Source organism: Marmota marmota, unplaced genomic scaffold, assembly GCF_001458135.2.
Source record: "Marmota marmota marmota unplaced genomic scaffold, marMar, whole genome shotgun sequence".
NCBI lineage: Eukaryota > Metazoa > Chordata > Mammalia > Rodentia > Sciuridae > Marmota > Marmota marmota.
The window spans coordinates 8,622,355-8,644,356 of record NW_026000223.1 but is presented as its reverse complement, the minus strand read 5'-3'; the positions used below and the strand labels follow the sequence as shown (position 1 = coordinate 8,644,356).

Here is a 22,002-nt window from a genome sequence, read left to right as displayed (position 1 = left end):
CCTCAAGTAAAGAACATTGAATTATTATCAACTACAAATTGCCACTTACCTTGCACTGTACTGTACAGCATTCTCCAGAGCCACATACTGCTGAGGGTTTTAACTTACATGATGAAGGATCACAGCAGTCTTTATGTGTACAATTCTGTAAAGGAATACTAGGTGTTATGAATCATACATAATTGAGTACCATCAAATAAAACTGCAACACAAAACTTTACAAACTACTTTTTTTTCACACTTTTAGTTTTAGTAGTCTCATTTTTATATGATATTTACAGAAATCAACATTTCATTTAGAATTTTGTTAATGTGTTGTTTCTGTACATTAAATATAACTTGAAAAAAAGAAAAAAATATAACTTGAACAATACCACTATGAAGCCAAAACTTAGAGGGATATTATGAAGTACTTTATTAACTATCATTTTCTATAAATATTTGTATATTCCTGCATTTATTTTATTTTATTTTTTGTACTGGAGATTTAACCCAAGGGTGGTTTACCACAGAGTAAAAAATTGAGGAATCTAAATAAAATGAATGCATTATATCAGTATTGATTTCCTGGTGATATGCTCTAGTATTATAAAATATTAAGATAGGAGAAACTGATCAAGTGTGCAAGGAATCTTTGTATTATTTCTTACAACTCCATGTGACTCTACAATTTATTTTTAAATCTAAAGTTAAAACAGTAATTCAGAAGAATCAGACTAGTGATGAGGATTGTTTTAGGAATTTACATCTAATTATTGTGCTTATACTTACCTTTTTGTTTACACACATATTATATTAAAAGAAGGTCATGTTTAAGTAAGTCTAAAATAGCTTTAGTTACTAAAATAAATTTCTAAGCATCAAAAATACTAAAAATAATAAATAAATGAAATTAATTATTCAATTGCATAGTCACATAAGGCCATTTTAAGTGCTCAATAACCATAGGTGGATAGTATTAGACAACTCATATTAGATTTTGAACAGAATAGATGAACATTTCCATCTCTACATAAAGTTCTATTGATCAGCACTCCCTAGAAGGCTTATGAATTGTTGTTTAATTATGTCTAATGGTTTTAAATTTTTTAACTGGATCTATCATATTAGTTTTTTCTTTATTTATTTTTTCTGTTGTTACTGGAGATTGAACCCAAAGATGCTTAACCACTGAGCCACATCCCCATCCCTTTTTTTTTTTTTTTTGAGAAAGGGTCTCACCCACCTGCTTGGTGCCTTCATAAATTGCTGAGGCTGACTGTAAACTTGCAATCCTCCTACCTGAGCCTCCCAAGCCTCTGGGATTACAGATGTGTGTCATTGCACCAACTTATTTCTTTTACTGAAGTAAATAAGACTGGTTTATTATTAAATATTAAATCATGCTTATATTCTTGAAGTAAGCTCATATTTATCTTGTTAATATGCATTTTGGATTTCTACATATAGGTTCATGAGTGAGTCTAACTTCTAGTTTAGTTTTTTTTTTCTTACAATGTTCTTCACAAATTGTTTTTTGGTTTTTGGGGGGTTCTTTTGGTATCAAGTTTACACTGGCTTCATAAAATGAATAGAGAATTGTTTGTGAAAACAATTGAATTATTACTTCTTTCAGTATTAGAAAGAATTTAACAGAGAAGTCATTTGGTGTATTTAAAGTATTTAAAATATGAATACAACTATTTAAATAGTTATAAAACAATTCAGATTTTATTAATATAAAATGTCTTATCATATACTCTCTGGCTGAAAGTTTTGGTGTGTTTTCTCTTTTTCAGTCATGATATTGGTTGTTAATGCCTTTTCTTATTTGGCTTCATTTATTTTTTCTGAATTTTTTTACTTTTTCAGTTCAAAGGAAGCAGATTTTCTCCCCAGGGTCTCTATTTCATAATGGTTGTATAAGATGATTTTTGGTCTTTATTGTTGTTGTTCTACTTTTATCAAGTTAAATTTGTTTTTTTCTAACACTTTGAATGAACATTTACTTTACTGGGTATTCTGCCTTTTTCCCCTTTTCTAATATAAACATTTAAATATATAAATTTTCATTGAAATACAATACATACTATAAGTTTTGGCCTGCTTATATTCTCCAAAGGCTTGACTTGGCTAAAGACTGAGGGCCAGCTGGCAGTAATTGGAACAGAATACTGAAATATTTGATATATTTTTATTGCCAAAAGCTTTTCAATAAAATAATACCAGTGTACACTCAGTCTCTTACTGTGTAATTTTAATCTTTTGAAAATTTCCAAGACTAATTGGATATTTTTTAAATTCCATGTTTAAAGATAATGTGAAAGCCTAATGTGGTGATATATGCCTGTAATGCCAATGACTTGTGAGGCTGAGGGGGAGGGCTGCATATTTAAGGCCAGCCTCCGCATCTTCATGAGGCTTCAAGCAATTTAGTGAGAATCTGTCACAAAAGAAGAAAAAAGAAAAAAAAAGAGGGAAAGGGGCTGGGTATAGCTTAGTCATAAAGTATCTCTGTGTTCAATTCCCAATACAGAAAAAAATAAAACAAGAGTGAGAGGGAGAGAGAGAGAGAGAGTTACAACAAAATATATTTTTAAATAATGTATACTGAGCAGCTGTAAAAATATATTCTGAACATTATAATTAGGTCATTATTATGTTGTTCAAATACTATATGTCTTTAATGACTTTTTATTTTTCTTTTTTTATTTATATATGACAGCAGAATACATTACAATTCTTATTACACATATAAAGCACAATTTTTCATATCTCTGTTTGTATACAAAGTATATTCACATCCATTCATGCATTTTGGATAATAATGATCATCACATTCCACCATCATTTATAACCCCATGTCCCCCTCCTTTCCCCTCTCACCCTTCTGCCCCATCTAGAGTTCACCTATTCCTCCCATGCTCCCTCTCCCTATCCCACTATGAATCAGCCTCCTTATATCAAAGAAAACATTTGGCATTTGGTTTTGGGGGATTGTCTAACTTCACTTAGCATTGTCTTTTCTAACTCCATCCATTTACCTACAAATGCCATGATTTTATTCTTTTATTGCTGAGTAAAATTCCATTGTGTATATATGCCACATTTTTTATCCATTTATCTATTGGAGGGCATCTTGGCTCCACAGTCTAGCTATTGTGAATTGTGCTGCTATGAACATTGGTGTGGCTGTGTCCCTGTAGTATGCTGTTTTAAAGTCCTTTGGGTATAGACCAAGGATAGGGTTAGCAGGGTGAAATGGTGGTTCCATTCCAAATTTTCCAAGATATCTCCATACTGCTTTCCACTATGGCTGCACCAATTTGCAGTCCCACCAGCAGTGTATGAGTGTACATTTTTCCCCACATTCTAGCCAACACTTGTTGTTTGTATGCACAATAGCTGCCATTCTGACTGGAGTGAGACAAAATCTAAGAGTGGTTTTGATTTGCATTGCTCCAAATGCTAGTGATGATGAACATTTTTTCATGTATTTGTTGATTGATTGTATATCCTCTTCTGAGAATTGTCTCTTCAGGTTCTTGAACCATTTACTGATTGGCTTATTTGTTGTTTTGGTGTTTAGCTTTTTGAATTCTTTATATACCCTAGAGAAGAGTGCTCTGATGTGTGAGAGGTTAAAAATTTGCTCCAAAGATGTAGGCTCTCTATTCACCTCACAGATTGTTTCTTTTGCTGAGAAGAAACTTTTTAGTTTGAGTCCATCCCATTTATTGATTTTATGTATAGAACCATATCATCAGCAAATAGTGCTAATTTTAGTTCTTCTTTTCTTATGTTTATCCCTTTAATTTCTTTCATCTAATTGCTCTGGCCAGTGTTTCAAGAACTATGTTAAGTGGAAGTGGTGAAAGAGGGCATCCCTGACTTTTTCCAGGTTTTAGAGAAAATGCCTTCAATTTTTCTCCATTTATAATTATGTTGGCCTGGGGCTTAACATAAATAGCCTTTATGATGTTGAGATATTTCTGTTAACCCTAGTTTTTCTAGTGTTTTGAACATTTTGTCAAATGCTTTTTCTGCATCTATTGAGATGATCATATGATTTGTTAAGTTTATTAATGTGATGAATTTCATTTATTGATTTCCATATGTTGAAACAAACTTGCATCCCTGGGGTGAATCCCACATTATAGTGGTGCACAATCTTTTTGATATGTTTTTGTGTTCAATTTGCCAGAATTTATTGAGAATTTTTGCATCTATGTTCATTAGAGATACTGATTTGAAGTCTTCTTTTTTGCATGTGTCTTTGCCTGATTTTTGGAATCAGAGTGATATTGGCCTCATAGAATGAATTCAGAAGTGCTGCCTCTTTTTCTATTTCCTGAAATAAATTGAAAAGTATTGGTATTAATTCTTCTTTAAAGGTCTTGTAGATCTTGGCTGTGTATCTGTCTGGTCCAGGGCTTTTCTTGGTTGGTAGACTTTTGATGGCATCTGCTATTTCATCACTTGAAATTGATCTGTTTAAATTCTGTATATCATCCTGATTCAATTTGGGCAAATTATATGACTCTAGAAATTCGTTGATGCCTTCAAAATTTTCTATTTTATTAGAGTACAAGTTTTCAAAATAATTTCTAATTATCTTCTGTATTTCTGTTGTGTCTTTTTTGATATTTCCTTTTTATCGCATATGTTTGTGATTTGAGTTTTCTCTTTCCTTCTCTTTGTTAGCATGTTTAAGGGTCATGTTTTAGTTTTCTCTTTCCTTCTCTTTGTTAGCATGTTAGCATGTTAACAATTTTATTTATTTATTTTCAAAGAAACAACTTTTTTCTGACAATTTTTTCAATTGTTTCTTTTGTTCAATTTCATTGATTTCAGCTCTGATTTTAATTATTTTCTGTCTTCTGCTGCTTTTGGTGTAGATTTTCTCTTCTTTTTCTAGGGCTCTTAGATATAATGTTAAGTCATTTATTTGTTGACTCTTCTTTTAAGGAATGAACTCTATGCAATGAACTTTCCTCTTAGAATTGCTTTCATAGTGTCCCAGAGATTTCTATATGCCATATCTGCATTCTCATTTACCTCTAAAAACTTTTTGATCTACTCATTGATGTCTTCTGTAACCCATTGCATAGTACATGATCTATTGTAGAGAAGGATCCACGTGCTGCTGAGAAGAAAGTGTATTCTCATTGAAGGATGAAATATTCTATATATGTCAGTTAAGTCTAAGTTATTGATTGTATTATTGAGTTCTATAGTTTCTTTATTCTTTTGTTTGGAATAACTGTCCAGTGATGAAAGAGGTGTGTTAAAGTCACCCAAAATTATTGTGTTGTGGTCTATTTGACTCTTGAACTTGAGAAGAGTTTGTTTAATGACCATAGATGCTCCATAGTTTGGGGCATATATATTTAAATTGTTAAGTCTTGTTGCTGTATGGCCCTTGAGCAGTATGTAGTGCCCTTCATTAAACTTTCTTATTGACTCTAGGTTGAAGTCTATATTATTTTATATGAGGATGGAAACCCCTGCTTGCTTCTGCAGTCCATGTGAGTGATATGATTTTTCCCAACCCTTCACTTCAGTCTATGGATGTCTTTTTCTATGAGTCTCTTCATTGCAGCATATTGTTAGGTCTATGTCTTTTGATTGGTAAGTTTAGGCCATTAATATTATTCAGGATTATTATTGAGACATGATTTATATTCCCAGCCATTTCTGTTTATTTTTGGTATTTAACATGACTTGGTTTCTCCTCTGATTAGATTTTCCTTTAGTGTAATCCCTCCCTCTGCTGATTTTCATCATTGTTTTTCATTTCCTCTTCTTGGAATATTTTGCTGAGGATGTTCTGTAGTGCAGGATTTCTAGTTGTAAATTCTTTTAACTTCTGTTTATCATAGAAGGTTTTTATTTCATCATCAAATTTAAAGCTTCGTTTTTCTCGATATAAGATTCTTGGTTGTTGGCACCCATTTTCTTTCAGAGCTTGGTATATGTTGTTCCACGATCTCCTGGCTCTGAGGGTCTGGGTTGAAAAATCTGCTGAGATACCAATTGGTCTCTCCCTATATGTGATCTAATTCCTCTCTTTTGTGGCTTTTAAGATTCTATCCTTATTCTGTATGCTAGGCATTTTCATTGTGCCTTGATAGATCTGTTGTAATTTTGTACATTTGATGTCCTATAAGCCTCTTATAATTGGTTCTCTAATTCATTCTTCATGCTTGGGAAATTTTCTGATATTATCTCATTGAAGAGATTGTGCATTCCTTTGGTTTGAAACTCTGTGCCTTCCTCTATCATAATAACTTTTAGATGTTCAGTTCATGATTTCTAACTATCTTCACTGTGTAATCAACTGTATTTTACAGATTGTATACTTTGTCTTCATTATCTGATGTTCTTCCAAGTGATCTAGTCTGTTGGTAATGCTTTATATTGAGTTTTTTATTTGATTTATTGTGTCCTTCATTTCGAGGATTTCTGACTGGTTCTTTTTTTTTTTTTTTCCCCAGAGTATCTCTCTCTTGAAGTAATCTTTTGCTACCTGTATTTGCTCTTATTTCATCATTGGAGTGATCAATTTGTTCCTGTATTTGCTCATTTAGGTCATTCTTTAATTCACAGATCATTTTAATTATGAACCTTCTGAACTCCTTCTCTGACATATCATCAACTTCGATATCCATTGGTTCTGTTATTGTAGTGTCCTGGATTGTTTGGGGCACTTTCCTCCCTTGTTTTTTCATGTTGTATTTGTCTTCCTTTCTTGTAGTGTGTATCTGAGATATTAGTTTCTTACCCATATTTTGTAGTTCATCCTTATCCTATATTTTTTAGTATCCGTACAAATTGTCTGTACCTCACACCTTGATGCTGAGCTTCCAGACGCTACTTGTGTCCCTCAATGAATGTTATTGCATCCTGGGTCTGGGACCTGCTTAAGTTGGGATGGGTGGATCTGGGCCTCTGGGCTTGACCTCCCATGGTAGTCCACTGGTCAGAAGGGGTGGTCCTGTGCCAGAGGCTAGGCTCTGGTGGGTGTCTGTTCCACTGGGGGGAGGGGCCTGCTGTGCACCTGAGACCCGCACAGACTGGTGTCACTTTTTCTATTGTTTATAAATCCTACTATGCTTGTACCTTTTCTATTTTTCTCATTAGTGAAGTTTTGCTGTAAAATATTTTTAAACTATATTTACATGCATTTAAATATGGAATTAGTGTGTGTTCCAGTGTGATGGATGGAGTCTGTTGTGGCTTTGTAGGGGCTTCAATTTTCAGGAATATTTTTAGCTGGTTTCTAACAAACACATAATTTAAAAATAAATTCTATTAACTTAAAATTAAATAAATTTTATTAAAAACAATGTGGGAAATATTTAAATTTATCATGTCTTAATTATTTTCATACATTTCACTTTTAACTGTGCTCTTGAAATTATTGCTATTATCTATTTTTGGTACAAATACTGTATGATTTCTTGCTTCTGCTGACGTCTTTCCAACTCTGAAATCAATAGTATTGCACTTGTCAGCTGAAATCAACAAGTTGAAAGTTCATAGAAAAGCATTTTGCAAATGCTATAAATCAGGGCATAATTTATGGATTTTTTAAAAATTGTCTTAAGGCTGATGGTGAAAAGTTTAGCTTAATAAATACAATTCATCAATGATTAATATACCAAATATAAAAATAATAAATTTATCCAAGAAAGAGCTAACTGGAATGTGTCTCCATTTATGAAATCATCATTGTGTCCCCAAATTAAATTCTATCTTAACACAAATACAATGTTTTGAAAAATCAACAAAAGCATTCTGGAAGAATCAGTTGGCTCTGTGGATTTACAGTAGAAAATGTTGTATGTTTTATTATTGCTTTTAACATTATGAAATAACTCTTCATCTCTAAAATACATCTTACTTCACTTATCTGATGACTGAATACATTTTTTATATGATACTAGTGTAGCTATAACTACATTTGGTTTATGTTTGCCTAATTTATCCTTTATCATTACCTTCAACAGTGTATGCTCTTATATATAAAGTATGTCTCTTATTAGTAGAAAACAACTGGATTTAGTAGGGATTTTTTTGGGGGGGAGAAAGGTACCAGAGATTGAACTCAGGGGAACTCAACCACTGAGTCACAACCCTAGACCTATTTTGTGTTTTATTAGAGACAGGGTCTCACTGAGTTGCTTAGTGCCTCGCTAAATTGCTGAGGCTGGCTTTGAACTCCCGATTCCCCTGCCTCAGCCTCCCAAGCTGGTGATATTTCAGGCATGTGCCACCATTGCACCAAGCCAATTTATTAGTTTTTATCTGTTCAATCTGACAAACTTATTGCCTATTATATTTCATATATAATTACTGAGAAACTTTGATTCAATCAAACATCCTTCTATTTTATGTCTTCTAACTTTGTGTGCATATATGTTTTTACTTTCTTTCTTTCCTTGCTTGAATTTTTGCATTTTTCTTCTTTATCAAGTTAAAATTTATATATAACATGTTGTTAACAGCTTTGTCATTTCCTCATGTTTCTAACAAGCTTCCTTAAGTATAATGAAATTTAACGCTTTTAGTTTCCTCTTGTATAATACAAATACCTTAAAATAAGGTCCTCTTCAATTATATGCTATTGGTGCCTTGCAATTAATTACAACTTTAATTATTTGAAGTAATTAATATTTTGCATATTATGCTTTCAATTAAACTTGTCACACATTTACCCTTTTACTTTTTCACTTCTACTTGTATTATCATTCTTCCATCTAAGATTATTTTCCTTCCAGCAACTGGAAATTCTAGAAATACTTTAGTATTTCCTTTTAGTAGCATTCTGCTGGTGATGAGTTCTCTCAGTTTTTAATTCTGCTGAAAATAACTTTTATACCTTATTTCTTAGGTAATATTTTCATGAGGATGATATTTTAGAATGGCTGGTAATTTTTTTTAACATTTTAATGATATGTTATTGTTTTCTGGATTTGGTTATTCATTCTGGAAGATTCAATCATGAATAGTATGATTATTCCTTTTAAAATGATGTATTTTCTTGTTTCTTTTAAACTTTCCCTTTCTTAGAAATTACTAACTTTGAGGTTCTCCCAAAGGTACTCCATAGACTCTGCAAATGTATTTTTGTGTCCAAAGATTATCATGAAGTTATAATATCAAGTCCTCTACATGTTTCTTTGAGTGAAGAATATGAATACATATGTGGCAAAGAAGGAAGAACATCCTGTTATATCAGAAAGTGAAACAATAACAAAGTTAAGCACACATCCTTGGGGGAAAAAACTCATCAAATCAAAACAGATGAAGAACCATTTACAAACAAACAAAATCAAAACAAGTCCTGAGAGCAAGATGGCAAAATAGAGGCACTAAACAAAGAAAGAATGTAAAACTCTGCAAGAAAGAAGTGCCAAATCATATTTAATGGAGAACCCAAAAACCTAACAAAAAACTTCTCAGTAGAGGACCTAAAGACCAGAAGGGCATGAAATGCTGTATCTTAATTCCATAAAGAAAACAGCTACCAAGCAAAATTACCACAGTCAGCAAGGCCAACCTTTAGAATTAAAAGATAGATACCTTCCCAGATAAGCACAAAATAAGAGAATTCATGACCATTAAAACAGGGCTGGGGTTGTAGCTCAGTGGTAGAACCTTTTCCTAGCATGTGTGAAATACTGGGTTTGATTCTCAGCACCACATAAAAATAAATCAATAAAATAAATGTCCATCAATGTCTAAAAATATATTTTTAACAAAAAAAACAGTATTATAGTGGATGCTGAACAGAACCCCATGCCAAGAAGAAAGATAAGCATAATTATGAGATCTTGTAAAAAAATACATTCCACTGGAAAGGTGGAGATGGAAATAAGAATTAAGAACGGACAAAAATTATCAGTACAGTAAAACATCAAATCTCAAAGAAAAGAGAAAGAAATTAAAAAACAACCAAAAAAATCAACAAAATAACAGAAACAAGTCCATAAACTTTGATAATAACTCTAAATATGATATTAATTCCCCAATTAAAAGACATAGAATGACCAAGTGGATTATAAAACAAGACCCAAAACCATTCTGTCTACAGGAAATTCACCTCTCCTGTAACAACCTACACAGATTCAAAGTGAAAAGATGAAAAATTATATTACAAGCAAATGAAATCTGAAAGCAGGCAGCAATAGTTAACATCCAAACAAATAGATTTTCATACAAAAAAAAATGGTAAGAGGACAAAGAATGTCAGCATATATTTACCAGAGGAACAATTCATCAAGATAAAGTGATTATAAATACATATAAACTGAACATTGTAGCACCCAATTTTATAAAATAAACACTACTAACAGAGATATTAGCTCCCAAACAATAACAATATTAGGGAACTTTATTGTCACACTCACCAACACATAGAGAATATAGACAAAAAAAAGAAATCAACAAGAAAATTCAAAGTTAAATTATTAAGTATAGATTTAAAAACTTAACAGACATCTAATGGCTGCAGAATGTACATTATTTTCATCAGTACATGGAAATATTCTAGTATAGAAAATATATTAGGTCTCAAAGCAAGATTTAATGTTTAACAATTGAATAAGATTCTGAATCTTCTCTAATCACAATAGTATAAAACTACAAATCAATGGCAAGCAAAATTGTAGAAACTGAATAGCACACTTTTACATGAACAGTGAATCATTGAAGAAGGCAGAGGGGTACTTCTCCATTATTTACTTCTAGAAATTGAAAAGTTTCTATTCTTAATCTAAGGTTTTGGATCCATTTTTAATTGAAACATATGAATATCCACTTTTCCAGCAGCATTTGCTAGAGGCTGGCTTCAGCATATATTTTTTAGCACTTTTGTCAAGAATCAAATGACTGTGTTGTTTTCTCTCTGTGTCTCCTATTTTATTCCATTGGCCTACTAGTCTATTTTTATGCAGTAACATGTTGTTGTTGTTGTTATTATTATTATTATTTTATTCTCCATAGTAGAATTGGAAATTGGTATTTTAGGGCCTCCAACTTTAATCTTTTTGCTCAGGATTCCTTGGCTCATATATATGCAGATGCAATGACTTCCTGAATAGGTGTCCTAGAGTTAATAGGTCTTCTGTAGCTCAAGAAACAATACCAAGAGAGAATGGTAGAAAGTACCTTTAATCCCAGTTACTCAGGAGGCTGAAGCAGGAGGATCACAGTTTGAGATCATTCTCTGCAACTTAGCAAGGCCCTAAACAACTTAATGAAACCCTGTCTTAAAATAAATAAATAAAAAGCACTATGGATGTGGCTCAGTGGTGAAATGCCCCTGGGTTCAATCCCTAGGACCAAATAAATAATAGTAGTAATAATAATAATAATAATAATAATAATAATAATAATAATAAATAATACCAAGAATCAATAGTATGGCATCAAATTGAAAGGCATCTACAAAAAAAGGAAAGAACAGTATGAAGATAGCCTAATGAGAGAGAAAAAATATCTGCAGCTAATCTTATGAAAAAGTATTGATACCAAGAATATCAAAATTACTCAAAAATTTGGTACCAAGTATATATACATATATATACAAGTATATATGCATATGTATGTGTGTATTATAAATAAATTTAACAAGTTTTCAAATGAACTAAATAAATAGAAAATTTTTCAATAAATGGACAAATGAACTAAACAAACATTTCTTAAAAGTGCAAGTGGAGGTCCTTGTCCTCTGAAACGCCCTTTGGCTGAGAATCTGCATTTGTCTCATCTCTTCCCATTTGAAAATGGTAGGAACTAAAGCAGACAGTGTCCCAGGCACCTACAGAAAAGTAGTGGCTTCTCCAGCCCCCAAATGTTCCTTGGTTCCTCCACCTCTGCTACTAAGTCTACATGGCTTTCACCAAGAAAAGCTGAAAGTAAGTATGCAGGAGGAAATCCAGTTTGTGTACATCCAACTCCCAAGTGGCAAAAAGGAATTGGAGAATTCTTCAGATTGTCCCCCTAAAGATTCTGAGAAAGAGAATCAGATTCTTGAAAAGGTAGGAAGAAGTGGATTAGGAAGAGCAAAGAGAAAAGTATGTCCTTTGCAACCTGACCACACAGATGATGAAAAGAATAGAACTTATTTATCTTTGAATAATATCTCCTATTTACTCTGGTATTCTAGGGTGTAAATTTGCATAGATATGTTTGTCCATAAGCTTTGATGAATAGGCATTTAATTTTAAAAATGAGGCTAAAATGTATTCAGAAGCAAGTTATGAAATTGGAGAATTTGTAAAATGACAGTTACTTAGGTTAATATTCAATTTAATGCAGTATGTTGGTTCTTTTACCTGCTATAAAGCTTCTTGTTCTTGCCAACATTAAATCAGTGCATGATGTTCCAATTTAAAAAAATGTACAATGGCTAATAATTCCATAAAACAAAATTGAGCTTCTTTAGACATGATGGAAATGAAGATCAAAACTGCACTGAAATGCATCTTATTCTGAATGACAAGCTCCAAGGACACAAACAAAAATACATGCTGGAAAGTATGTATTAGGGGAAAGGAAATCTTATACACTATGTAAAATTTATACAGTCACTGTAGAAATCAATACACATGTTCCTCAAAAACTGAAAATACACAATATGATCCACTTACGCATTTCTCAGTATTTATTAAAAGAATTAGAGGCAGCATAGTTTATAGATATATACAGATCCATGTTTATAGCAGCACAATTCACAATAGCCAAGCTATAGAACACCAGTCTATGTGTGTGTCACTCAATGAATGCATAAAGAAAATGTGAAATATATACACAATGGAGTTTTATTCAGTCATAAAAAGAATGACATTTTGCCATTTGCAGGAAATGAACACCCTAATGCTAATTATGCAAAATAAACCAAACTCAGAGCAAAAAGTATCATATGTTTTTCATCATATGTGGAATTTAGAAGGGGAAAAAAAAAGAAAAGAGACTCCATTAAATTAGGAAACTGGTAGGGTAGATAAAAGAAATCCTGGAGAGGGAGGAAGAAAGAATGGGAGAGGGATTGTAAAGTGAAGTTGATCAAATTATGATTTTATGTATGTACAGATATGCTACATGTATAGTCTCATTCTGTATAATTAATATGCATCAAACATAAAGAACTATTGATAAAAATTTAATAGAATCATATACATGAGTAAGAAGAGGCTATCAAAAATATCAAAAGGATTTTAAAAATAAACAATGCAATTCTTAAGAAGAAATATATAGTTATTGGCAGGTAATATGTAGGTTGAGCTTCACATGACATAAATCAATGTAAAGAATTATTAACCTATAAATATATACTTAATTGACAATAACAAGATAGAAAATGACTTTAAATTATTCAGTAAAATGCAAATTGAGAGAGATAATAATACAAAGTAAGTGAAGAAGAAGATAGAAGAGGGAACATCACTTCTACTATAAAGTCTTCATCAGCAACAATGCAAATTTTTTTTAAAAAAATCATGTCTTGAATGAAAGGTTAAGATTGTATTCTCCTCAGGAGATTACTGCCACTAATTTTTCCATTATAACAATACTTTTTATCCTTCATAATTAGAAAGTAATCTCTGGGAATATACTGGAGACATGTCAAATATTCTCTAAATTTTTTAATCCAGTTAGTTTTATAATCAATTGATGGACCTTGCTTCATTACAATTTTGGGCTGTGCATTATGGTGATTTTTCTGATCATGTCATTGTTTCTGTGCTTTTTCTCTTGTTAAAAAAGAATTCTCCCATTTTTTACTATCACTATAGAAATATGCTTTGTATTTTATTCAGTATGTTATAATCCATTCGTATCTATTTTGTGTGCTTGTGTGCCTGCCAGTGCACACATGTGCTAAGTCCGTTTGGGGCCACTTAAAGTTTATTCAAGCAAGCTCTCTATGAGCACTTCCTTTCATTTATTGCTTTCAATAGAATTTTTTTTTCTTTGATTGTTATGGTTTGGATATGAGGTATCCCCCTCAGATCACCTGTGTTAGTGTAGAAATGTTAACAGGTATTGTAAGAGCTGTAACCTAATCAACCCATCCTAGTTTGAATGGACTGGCAGGTGGGTTGTGTCCAAAGGAGGTGAGTCACTGGAAGTATGCCCTAAAGGATTAATCTTCCATGTATCCCCTTCCCTTTATGCTCTCTCTGCTTCTTGGCTATCATGCCCTGAGTAGCTATCCTCTACCATCCCCTTCCACCATGATGTTCTGCCTCACTTTGGGCCCAGTGCAATGGAAGTATCTCTAAAGTCATGAGACTAAACAAACATTCCCTCTTCTGAGTTTTTCTAGTCAGGTATTTTGGTTACAATGACACAAAGTGAACTTGCAAAGAAATTATTATCAAGAAGTAGAGTCACTGATGTGACTAACCTGAATATAAAGTTTACACGAATTTGGGGATAGTTTTTTTGGGAAGAGTTTGAGAAACTTTGGAGAAGCAGGCTGGAGAAGTCTTAGAATTTTGTAACCAGAGCTTAATAGGTGATTTGGGTGGGAGCTCAGAAGACCAGAATACAGGTAGAAATGTGGATTGTGCTCAAGAAGTTTCAGAGGAAAATGAGATTTCTACTGGGAACTGAACTAGAAGTCCCTCATATTCTGGCAAAGATTTTGTCTATGGGCTAATTAGTCAGTTGAGAAAATTTTAAGGCAGCACAGTATCTATGCAGTGGTATAGATTTCGCTGGCATCTTTTAACCAGATTTACTGTGACAAATGGGAACAGAAAGCAGGGATAAATAAAGGATATTAAAAACTTGCAGTTTGACCTGAAAAATGCATGTAAAACTGGAACTGAGAAAATGATGGTTTTTGAAGAGATTACGGCCACTAAAAACGTATTAAATACTTTCTCAGAGACAATACAAAAAGATGCCTGAGGGCATCTCAGGAATTTACAAGACCATACCTATTGTAAGCTCAAGTATGTACAAGGGAAAACGCCTTTGAGAAGATATGATGGGTGCACCCTGCTTGCTCAGGGGGCCTAGGAAGTTTTTTCACTGTGCTCATCTGCCCAGGCATTCAGAAGCTGCTTCAGTCATGATCCCCAGGGGTTGAATAAATTCACAACCTGGAAGAAGAACTTTGAACCATCCTTATGGGGCTTATTTTTCAGGGATGCAAAATTCTGAACTTAGGGATCATTGAGGTTTCCACTAAGATTTCAAAGGAAGGCCTAGGAGGCGAAGCAAAGTGTAGCAGGAAATCCCTGTGGGTTTCCCATGAGAACATAATGCCTATAGCTGTGAAGGTAAAGCCAAAGCTTGAATGCAGACACCAAGAATAAATAAATGCCAGTAACATAGACTGTATACCAAGAAAAGCTGCTGGCTGCTGAGAAAGCCAGGCTAAGAAAGAAGGCCATGAGCACAACTAGCACAACCAAAGGAGTGGGACTCCCAAGCCCTTTGGAGAATACATCTCCTTGCCATGTGTCCTAGACACTTCACAGAGTTATTGGGACATGTTTGCCCACCTGGTTTTTGGTCTGCTTCGTTAGATATGAGTGTTGCTATTCCTGCTTGCTTTCAGATTCCATTTGCATAGAGTATCATTTTACATTCTTTCACTTTCAGTCTGTGTATGTCTTTCTTGGTGAGGTGCATTTATTACTATTATATGGAGTAGGTACTAGGGATTGAACTCAGGAACACTTGACCACTGATCCCCAGCCCTATTTTGTATTTTATTTAGAGAGAGGGTCCCACTGGCTTTTATCTCATGATCTTCCTGACAGCCTCCCAAGCCACTGGGGTTACAGGTATGCTCCACCAGAAGTGTATTTATTGCATGTTATAAAGAGTTGGATATTATTTTTTAATCCATTCCACCAGTCTGTTTCTTTCAATTAGAGAATTAAGGCCATTTACATACAGGGTTATTATTAAAAAGTATGTACCAATTCCTGTAATATTTGATGATTTTCTATTTCTCATTTCTAATCTACTCCTCTAGTGAGCATTATTCTCTCCTACGTTCTTGTAATTGTGTATGTGTCCTTCTGTGTGTAAGAATCCTTTAAGTAATTTCTTCAATACTATTTTAGTGACTATTAATTCCTTAAGTTTATGCTTATCTTGGAAGTATTTTATTTCTTCTTCAATTCTGAAAGATGGGTTTGCTGAATATGGTAATTTAAGTTGTCAGTTATTTTCTTTCATGGCTTTATATACATCATTTCCTGCCCTCCTGACCTTCAGAGTTACATCTCATAAATCTTCTGGTATTCTGATGGGTTTACATTTATAAATAACTTGGTGTTTCTCTCTTGCCAATTTTCTTCAGTATTTTTAGTTATTGCATTATAATTATACATAATGGTGGAATGTGTGGTTATTTTCATATATGCACAATATAGCAATATAAATTTGGCCAATATCATTCCCCATTGTTTTCCCTTTCCCCTCTATTCCTCCTTCCCCCTAGTCACTTTACTTCACTCTACTGATCTCCCTTTGATTTTCATAAGATTCCCCACCCCCAACTTTTCTTTTCCTTGTTCTCATCTTTCACAAATGAGAGAAAACATACAACACTTGACATTCTGAGTTTGGCTTACTTCACTTAATATCATCCATTTTCTTGCAAATGACATAATCTCATTCTCCTTAATGGCTGAATAAAACTCCACTGTGCATATGTACCACATGTTCTCTATACATTCATCCATTAACATCACTGAGGTTGATTCCATAGTTGGTTATTGTGAATTATGCTATTATAACAAGGATATGCATGTATTATATACTAGATATAATGATGCTAATTCTTTTGGATAAATGCTGAGGAGTGGTACACCTGGGTCATATGGTAGTTCAATTCCATCTCTTTGGGAAACCTCTATATTGATGTCCATACAGGTTGTACTAATTCACAATCCTACCAGCAGTGTATAAGTGTTCTTTTCTCCCTACATTCACCAATTTTTATTATTACTCCTATTTTTGTTGATTTCCATTCTAACAGGAATGAGTTGAAATCTCATTGTAGTTTTGATTTACATTTGCCTATTTACTAAAGATGTTGAAGATTTTTCAAAATATTTTTATACTTGTTAATGAACATTTATTCATTTATTTATTTTTTATTTATATGTGATGTTGAAAATGGAACCCAGTGCCTCACACATACTAGTCAAGTGCTCTACCACTGAGCTACAACCCAGCCCAAAGGTGTTGAACATTTTAAATATATTTATTGACCATGTGAATTTCTTCTTTTTAGAAATGTCTATTTGATTAATTTGTCCATTCATTTATGGCTTCAACTTCACAGCTTGTTATAGGCTTTTTAAGGTTTTCTATATCTTCTTGGTTCAACTTTAGTATGTAATATGTGTCTAAAACTATGTCCATTTCTTCTAAATTCTCCAATTTATTGGAATATAAGTTTTCAATATAGATCCTCATGATCCTTTAGATTTCACTGATTTTATCTATTGATTGCCTATTTTCAATATCATTGATTTTTGCTCTAATATTTATGTCTATTTTTCGGCTTAGGTTTGATTTAGCTTTCTATTCTTTTTGCAGTTTCCTAAGTCAGAAGCTTTAGATCATTAATTTTAGATCTTTCTTCATTTCTAATATACAATTATTCAAGCTGCCTGGGTAGTTTGGTCCTGGGAGACCCAGGAGATGCAGCACCTGGCTGGGAAAATTGCATACTACTGTGGGAGTATAGTTTCATGATGGTAGAACCATAGAGATGATGTAACTACTGGGTACCAAAGCAGCATGTACTTTCTCAGTGACTCTGATTTCAAGATGCCACAGTGCTCTAGCATTGCATTATGGAGAACAAACCACAATGTGGGTTCATGGACTGCAATATTGCAGAATAATTCTTTATGAAACCTGAAGGTGTTGGAAGCAGTGGTGTGAGCCAGTGGGAGCCCCTGGCTTACATTTTACCTGAAAGGAAGATTTACTCCTGGTTCTGAGATGATACCAAGTGGTATTATTTTGTAGCAGAGACAAGGTATTTCCTTATGGTCTCTATGTGGTCAAACTGAATAGCTGTGCTCCACAGTGTTTTTGCCACTGACCTCCTTTTTATAGGGGGTTACAACCATTAGGCAGCTTTGATTTGCCAGCTTGCTGATGTTCCTCTATTATCTTTCATCCTTGGGTATGATTTTTGTCTTATATTTTTATATTTTAGACAAATAATAGATTTAATTTGAGAATATTTTAATTGATTTTATTTGAAAATAGAACAATTTTTCTGTATATATTATGAAATACATTTTGCTGTTCTATTGGATAGAGTCTATTTTCTTTGGGGGGTCTTGTAGACTTCCCTTACTGCTGTTGTTAAGAGCATGTTGTTCAACAGCTTAGATAGTCTTTGTGGTCATTGAATTTTTAGCTGATACACTAAATAATGTCTGAAGGCAAGCATTATTTAAGAAACCTATTTGTTCTCTTCAAAAAATAAAATTATGACATATAAAGATTTCCATCTTCCCCTCCAAAAATGCCCTTTTTAAATCTTTCTTACTAAAAGATAAAGGATTTTTTGGTGTATTTTCTTACTATTATACACAAATATAAGAAACTGAGAAAAATTTGAAAATAAAATTCTACTAACCTTTGAAGTGCCACAATCACATTCTTCAGTACCTTCTATTATTCCATTGCCACATATTTTCCTTTGTGCTTCTACCCGAACTGGCATATCAAAAGGATTCTTCTCAAGACATGAAAGGCCATGTTTTGAGGTTAAATATTTAAAATTATCAACACTACAAGTGCTGAAATCCTTTATACCAGCAGCATAGCTAAAATATAAAAATATGGGTATGACAAAAATCATTGCTGTATATCTCTAGATATTTCATTTTTTTGGAGAAAAATTCCAAGAGCATTCATTTATTCTTTGTTGAAAAAATAAGTACACTTCTAAAAACATCAATTATATTGCTAATGCTTTAACAAACTTTTATAATTCCACCAGGAAAAAAAATTAATATATAAATAAATAAATATATATATATATATATATTTTTTTTTCCCTAAAAATTCTTTTCTGTCATAAATAAGAACCAGTGTTGGTGACCCCCCCCCAATATCTGTAAGGGATTTGTCCTGAGGCTCCCTGTACTCTAGACTCAAATATCAAAATCCACAAATTCAAAAATCCTTTAAATATATATGAATACATAAATTTTAACATATGTATATAAATAAAATCTCCTATGGCCTTGGAGTTTTTAAATACAAGAACTACATCATTCTTATTTCTCTTTCTAGTGCCAAACAATTGAATTTTTAACTTTTGGCCTCAATATTTAATATATTTTATATATTTAATTACATTTTTGCTGTTTCTGTAAATATAAGAGTGTTAGTGTTAATATTAAGAGCATATTTTTTGCCCTTCATAATTTTAAATTTTCAAATAAAAATTGGTTATAGATTTAGCATTGAGAAAATATGGCATAGAATTATTTTCCCTGCTTCTCCTTGGTAAGTATAAAACTTTGAAAATAATGCAAGAATCTATGAAGAATTCAGAAAAATCAACTGATAGATAAACATGTTTGGACTCATAGGACAAGAGGAAGGGCATAGTACCTGGGTATCTTATATTTCCCCACTAAATAAAAGATGATCCAGGTTTAATATTTTCAGAATCACAACCTGGCAACAAAAGGTAGCTCAGATACATTCCCTCTTTCCCAAGACCAAATGTAAATCCCACTGAAGGCACAAGGTAATCCTGGCACCACCAGAATGAGAGATCAATTAGAATCACTGCTTATCCACTATGGGTGAGATTGTACATTAATTAGTACAACTACTACAGAAAACACTGTGATTCCTCAGAAAACAAAAAATAGAATGACCATGAGATTCAGAAATCTCATTACTGGGGATATACTCAAAGTAAACTAAATTACTGTGTCAAAAGACATCAGCATGGTGTTCATAATAGAAGGAAGATCAGCATATCAAAATCTCTGGGACACTATGAAGGCAGTACTAAGAGGAAAGTTTTTGCACTGAGTGCATTCATTAAAGAAAAAAAAAGTCACTTGTTGACCTAACACTTCATCTCAAAGCCCTAGAAAAAGAAAAACAAATCAACACCAAAAGCAATAGAAGACAGGAAAAAATTAAAATCAGAGCTAAAATCAATGAAATTGAAACAAAAGAAACAATTGAAAAAATTGACAAAACAAAAAGTTGGTTCTTTGAAGAAGAAAATAAATAAAATAGGTAAACCCCTGGCCATGATAACAAAGAGAAAAGGAGAGAAAACTCAAATTACCAAAATACAAGATGAAGAAGGAAATATCACAACAGAAACACTTGAGGTATAGAAGATAATTAGAAACGATTTTGAAAATTTATACTCTAATAAAATAGAAAATCTGAAAGACATAGACAAGTTTCTAGAGACAGATGACCTACCCAAACTGAATGAGGAGGTCATACCTGATTTCAACAGATCAATTTCAAGTCATGAAATAGAAAACACCATCAGAAACCTACCAAGCAAGAAAAGCCCAGAAACAGATGGATTCTCAGTCAAGTTCTGCAAGACTTTCGAAGAAGAACTAACACCAATACTCCTCAAAGTATTATATGAAATATAAAAAAGGGAACTCTTCCAAACACATTCTATGAGGCTAATATCACTGTGATACCAAAACCAGATAAAGACACATCAAAGAAAGAAAATTTCAGACCAATATCTCTGGTAAACATAGATGCAAAAATTCTCAATAAAATTCTGGCAAATCAAATACAAAAACATATCAAAAAGATAGTGCACCACTATCAAGTGGGGTTCATCCCAGGAATGTAAAAAAATTCCACCAGAAAACTTCTAGAACTAATAAATGAACTCAGCAAAGTAGCAGAATATAAAATCAACACCCATAAATCAAAGGCATTTCTGTATAGCAGTGACAAACCCTCTGAAAAGGTATGAGGAAAACTACACCATTTACAATAACCTCCAAAAAAAATTCTTGGGAATCAATGAAAGAGGTGATAGACCTCTACAACAAAAACTACAGAACACTAAAGAAAGAAATTGAAAAATACCTCAGAAGATGGAAAGATCTCCTCTACTCCTGAACAGGCAGAATTAATGTTGTCAAAATGACCATACTACAAAAAGCATTATACAGATTTAATGCAATTTCTATTAAAACAAAGACATACTTCATATAGAAATAGAAAAAGCAATCATGAAATTTATTTGGAAAAATAAGCGACACCGAAGAGCTAAAGCAATCCTTAGCAAGAAAAGTGAATCAGGAGACATCACAACACCAGAACTTAAACTATACTACAGAACTATAATAACAAAAATGACATGGTACTGGTACCAAAACAGACTTGGAGACCAATGGTACAGAATAGAGGACACAGAGACAAACCCACATAAATACAGTTATCTCATAATAGACAAAGGTGCCAAAAACATTCACTGAAGAAAGGATAGCCTATTCAACTAATGGTGCTGGCAAAACTGGAAATCCATATGTAACAAAAATGAAATTAAACCTCTATCTCTCACCTTGCACATAAATCAACTCAAAGTAGACCAAAGACTTAGGCACTAGAACAGAGACCATGCACATAATTGAAGAAAAAATAGGCCCAAATTTCACCATGTTGGCCTAGGATTTGACTTAACAAGATTTCTAAAGCGCAAGAAGTAGAATCAAGAATCAATAAATGGGATGAATTCAAATTAATTCTCAGCAAAGGAAACAATCAATAATGTGAGGAGAGAGCCTACAGACTGCAAGACAATCTTTACCACATGCACCTCTGATAAAGCATTAATCTCTAGATATATAAAGAACTCAAAAAACACCAAAAACCAAATAACCCAATCAATATATGGACTAAGGAACTGAACAGAACACTTCACAGGAGAAGAAATACAATTGATCAACAGATATATAAAAAAGTGTTAATATCTTCAGCAATTAGAGAAATGCCAATCAA

At 32.8% G+C, this 22,002-nt stretch overlaps 1 protein-coding gene and 1 pseudogene across 1 annotated transcript in view; one reads left to right on the top strand and one right to left on the bottom strand.

Moving 5' to 3' along the window:
• Positions 1-22,002, bottom strand: part of LOC107155342 (disintegrin and metalloproteinase domain-containing protein 5-like) — a 104,459-nt gene that overhangs the window by 45,989 nt on the left and 36,468 nt on the right. The window contains 2 exon segments of the mRNA XM_048792725.1: positions 50-145; positions 18,623-18,812. Of these exon segments, the coding sequence (XP_048648682.1) occupies positions 50-145; positions 18,623-18,812 (286 nt within the window).
• On the top strand, positions 11,684-12,799 carry LOC107155323 (annotated as a pseudogene).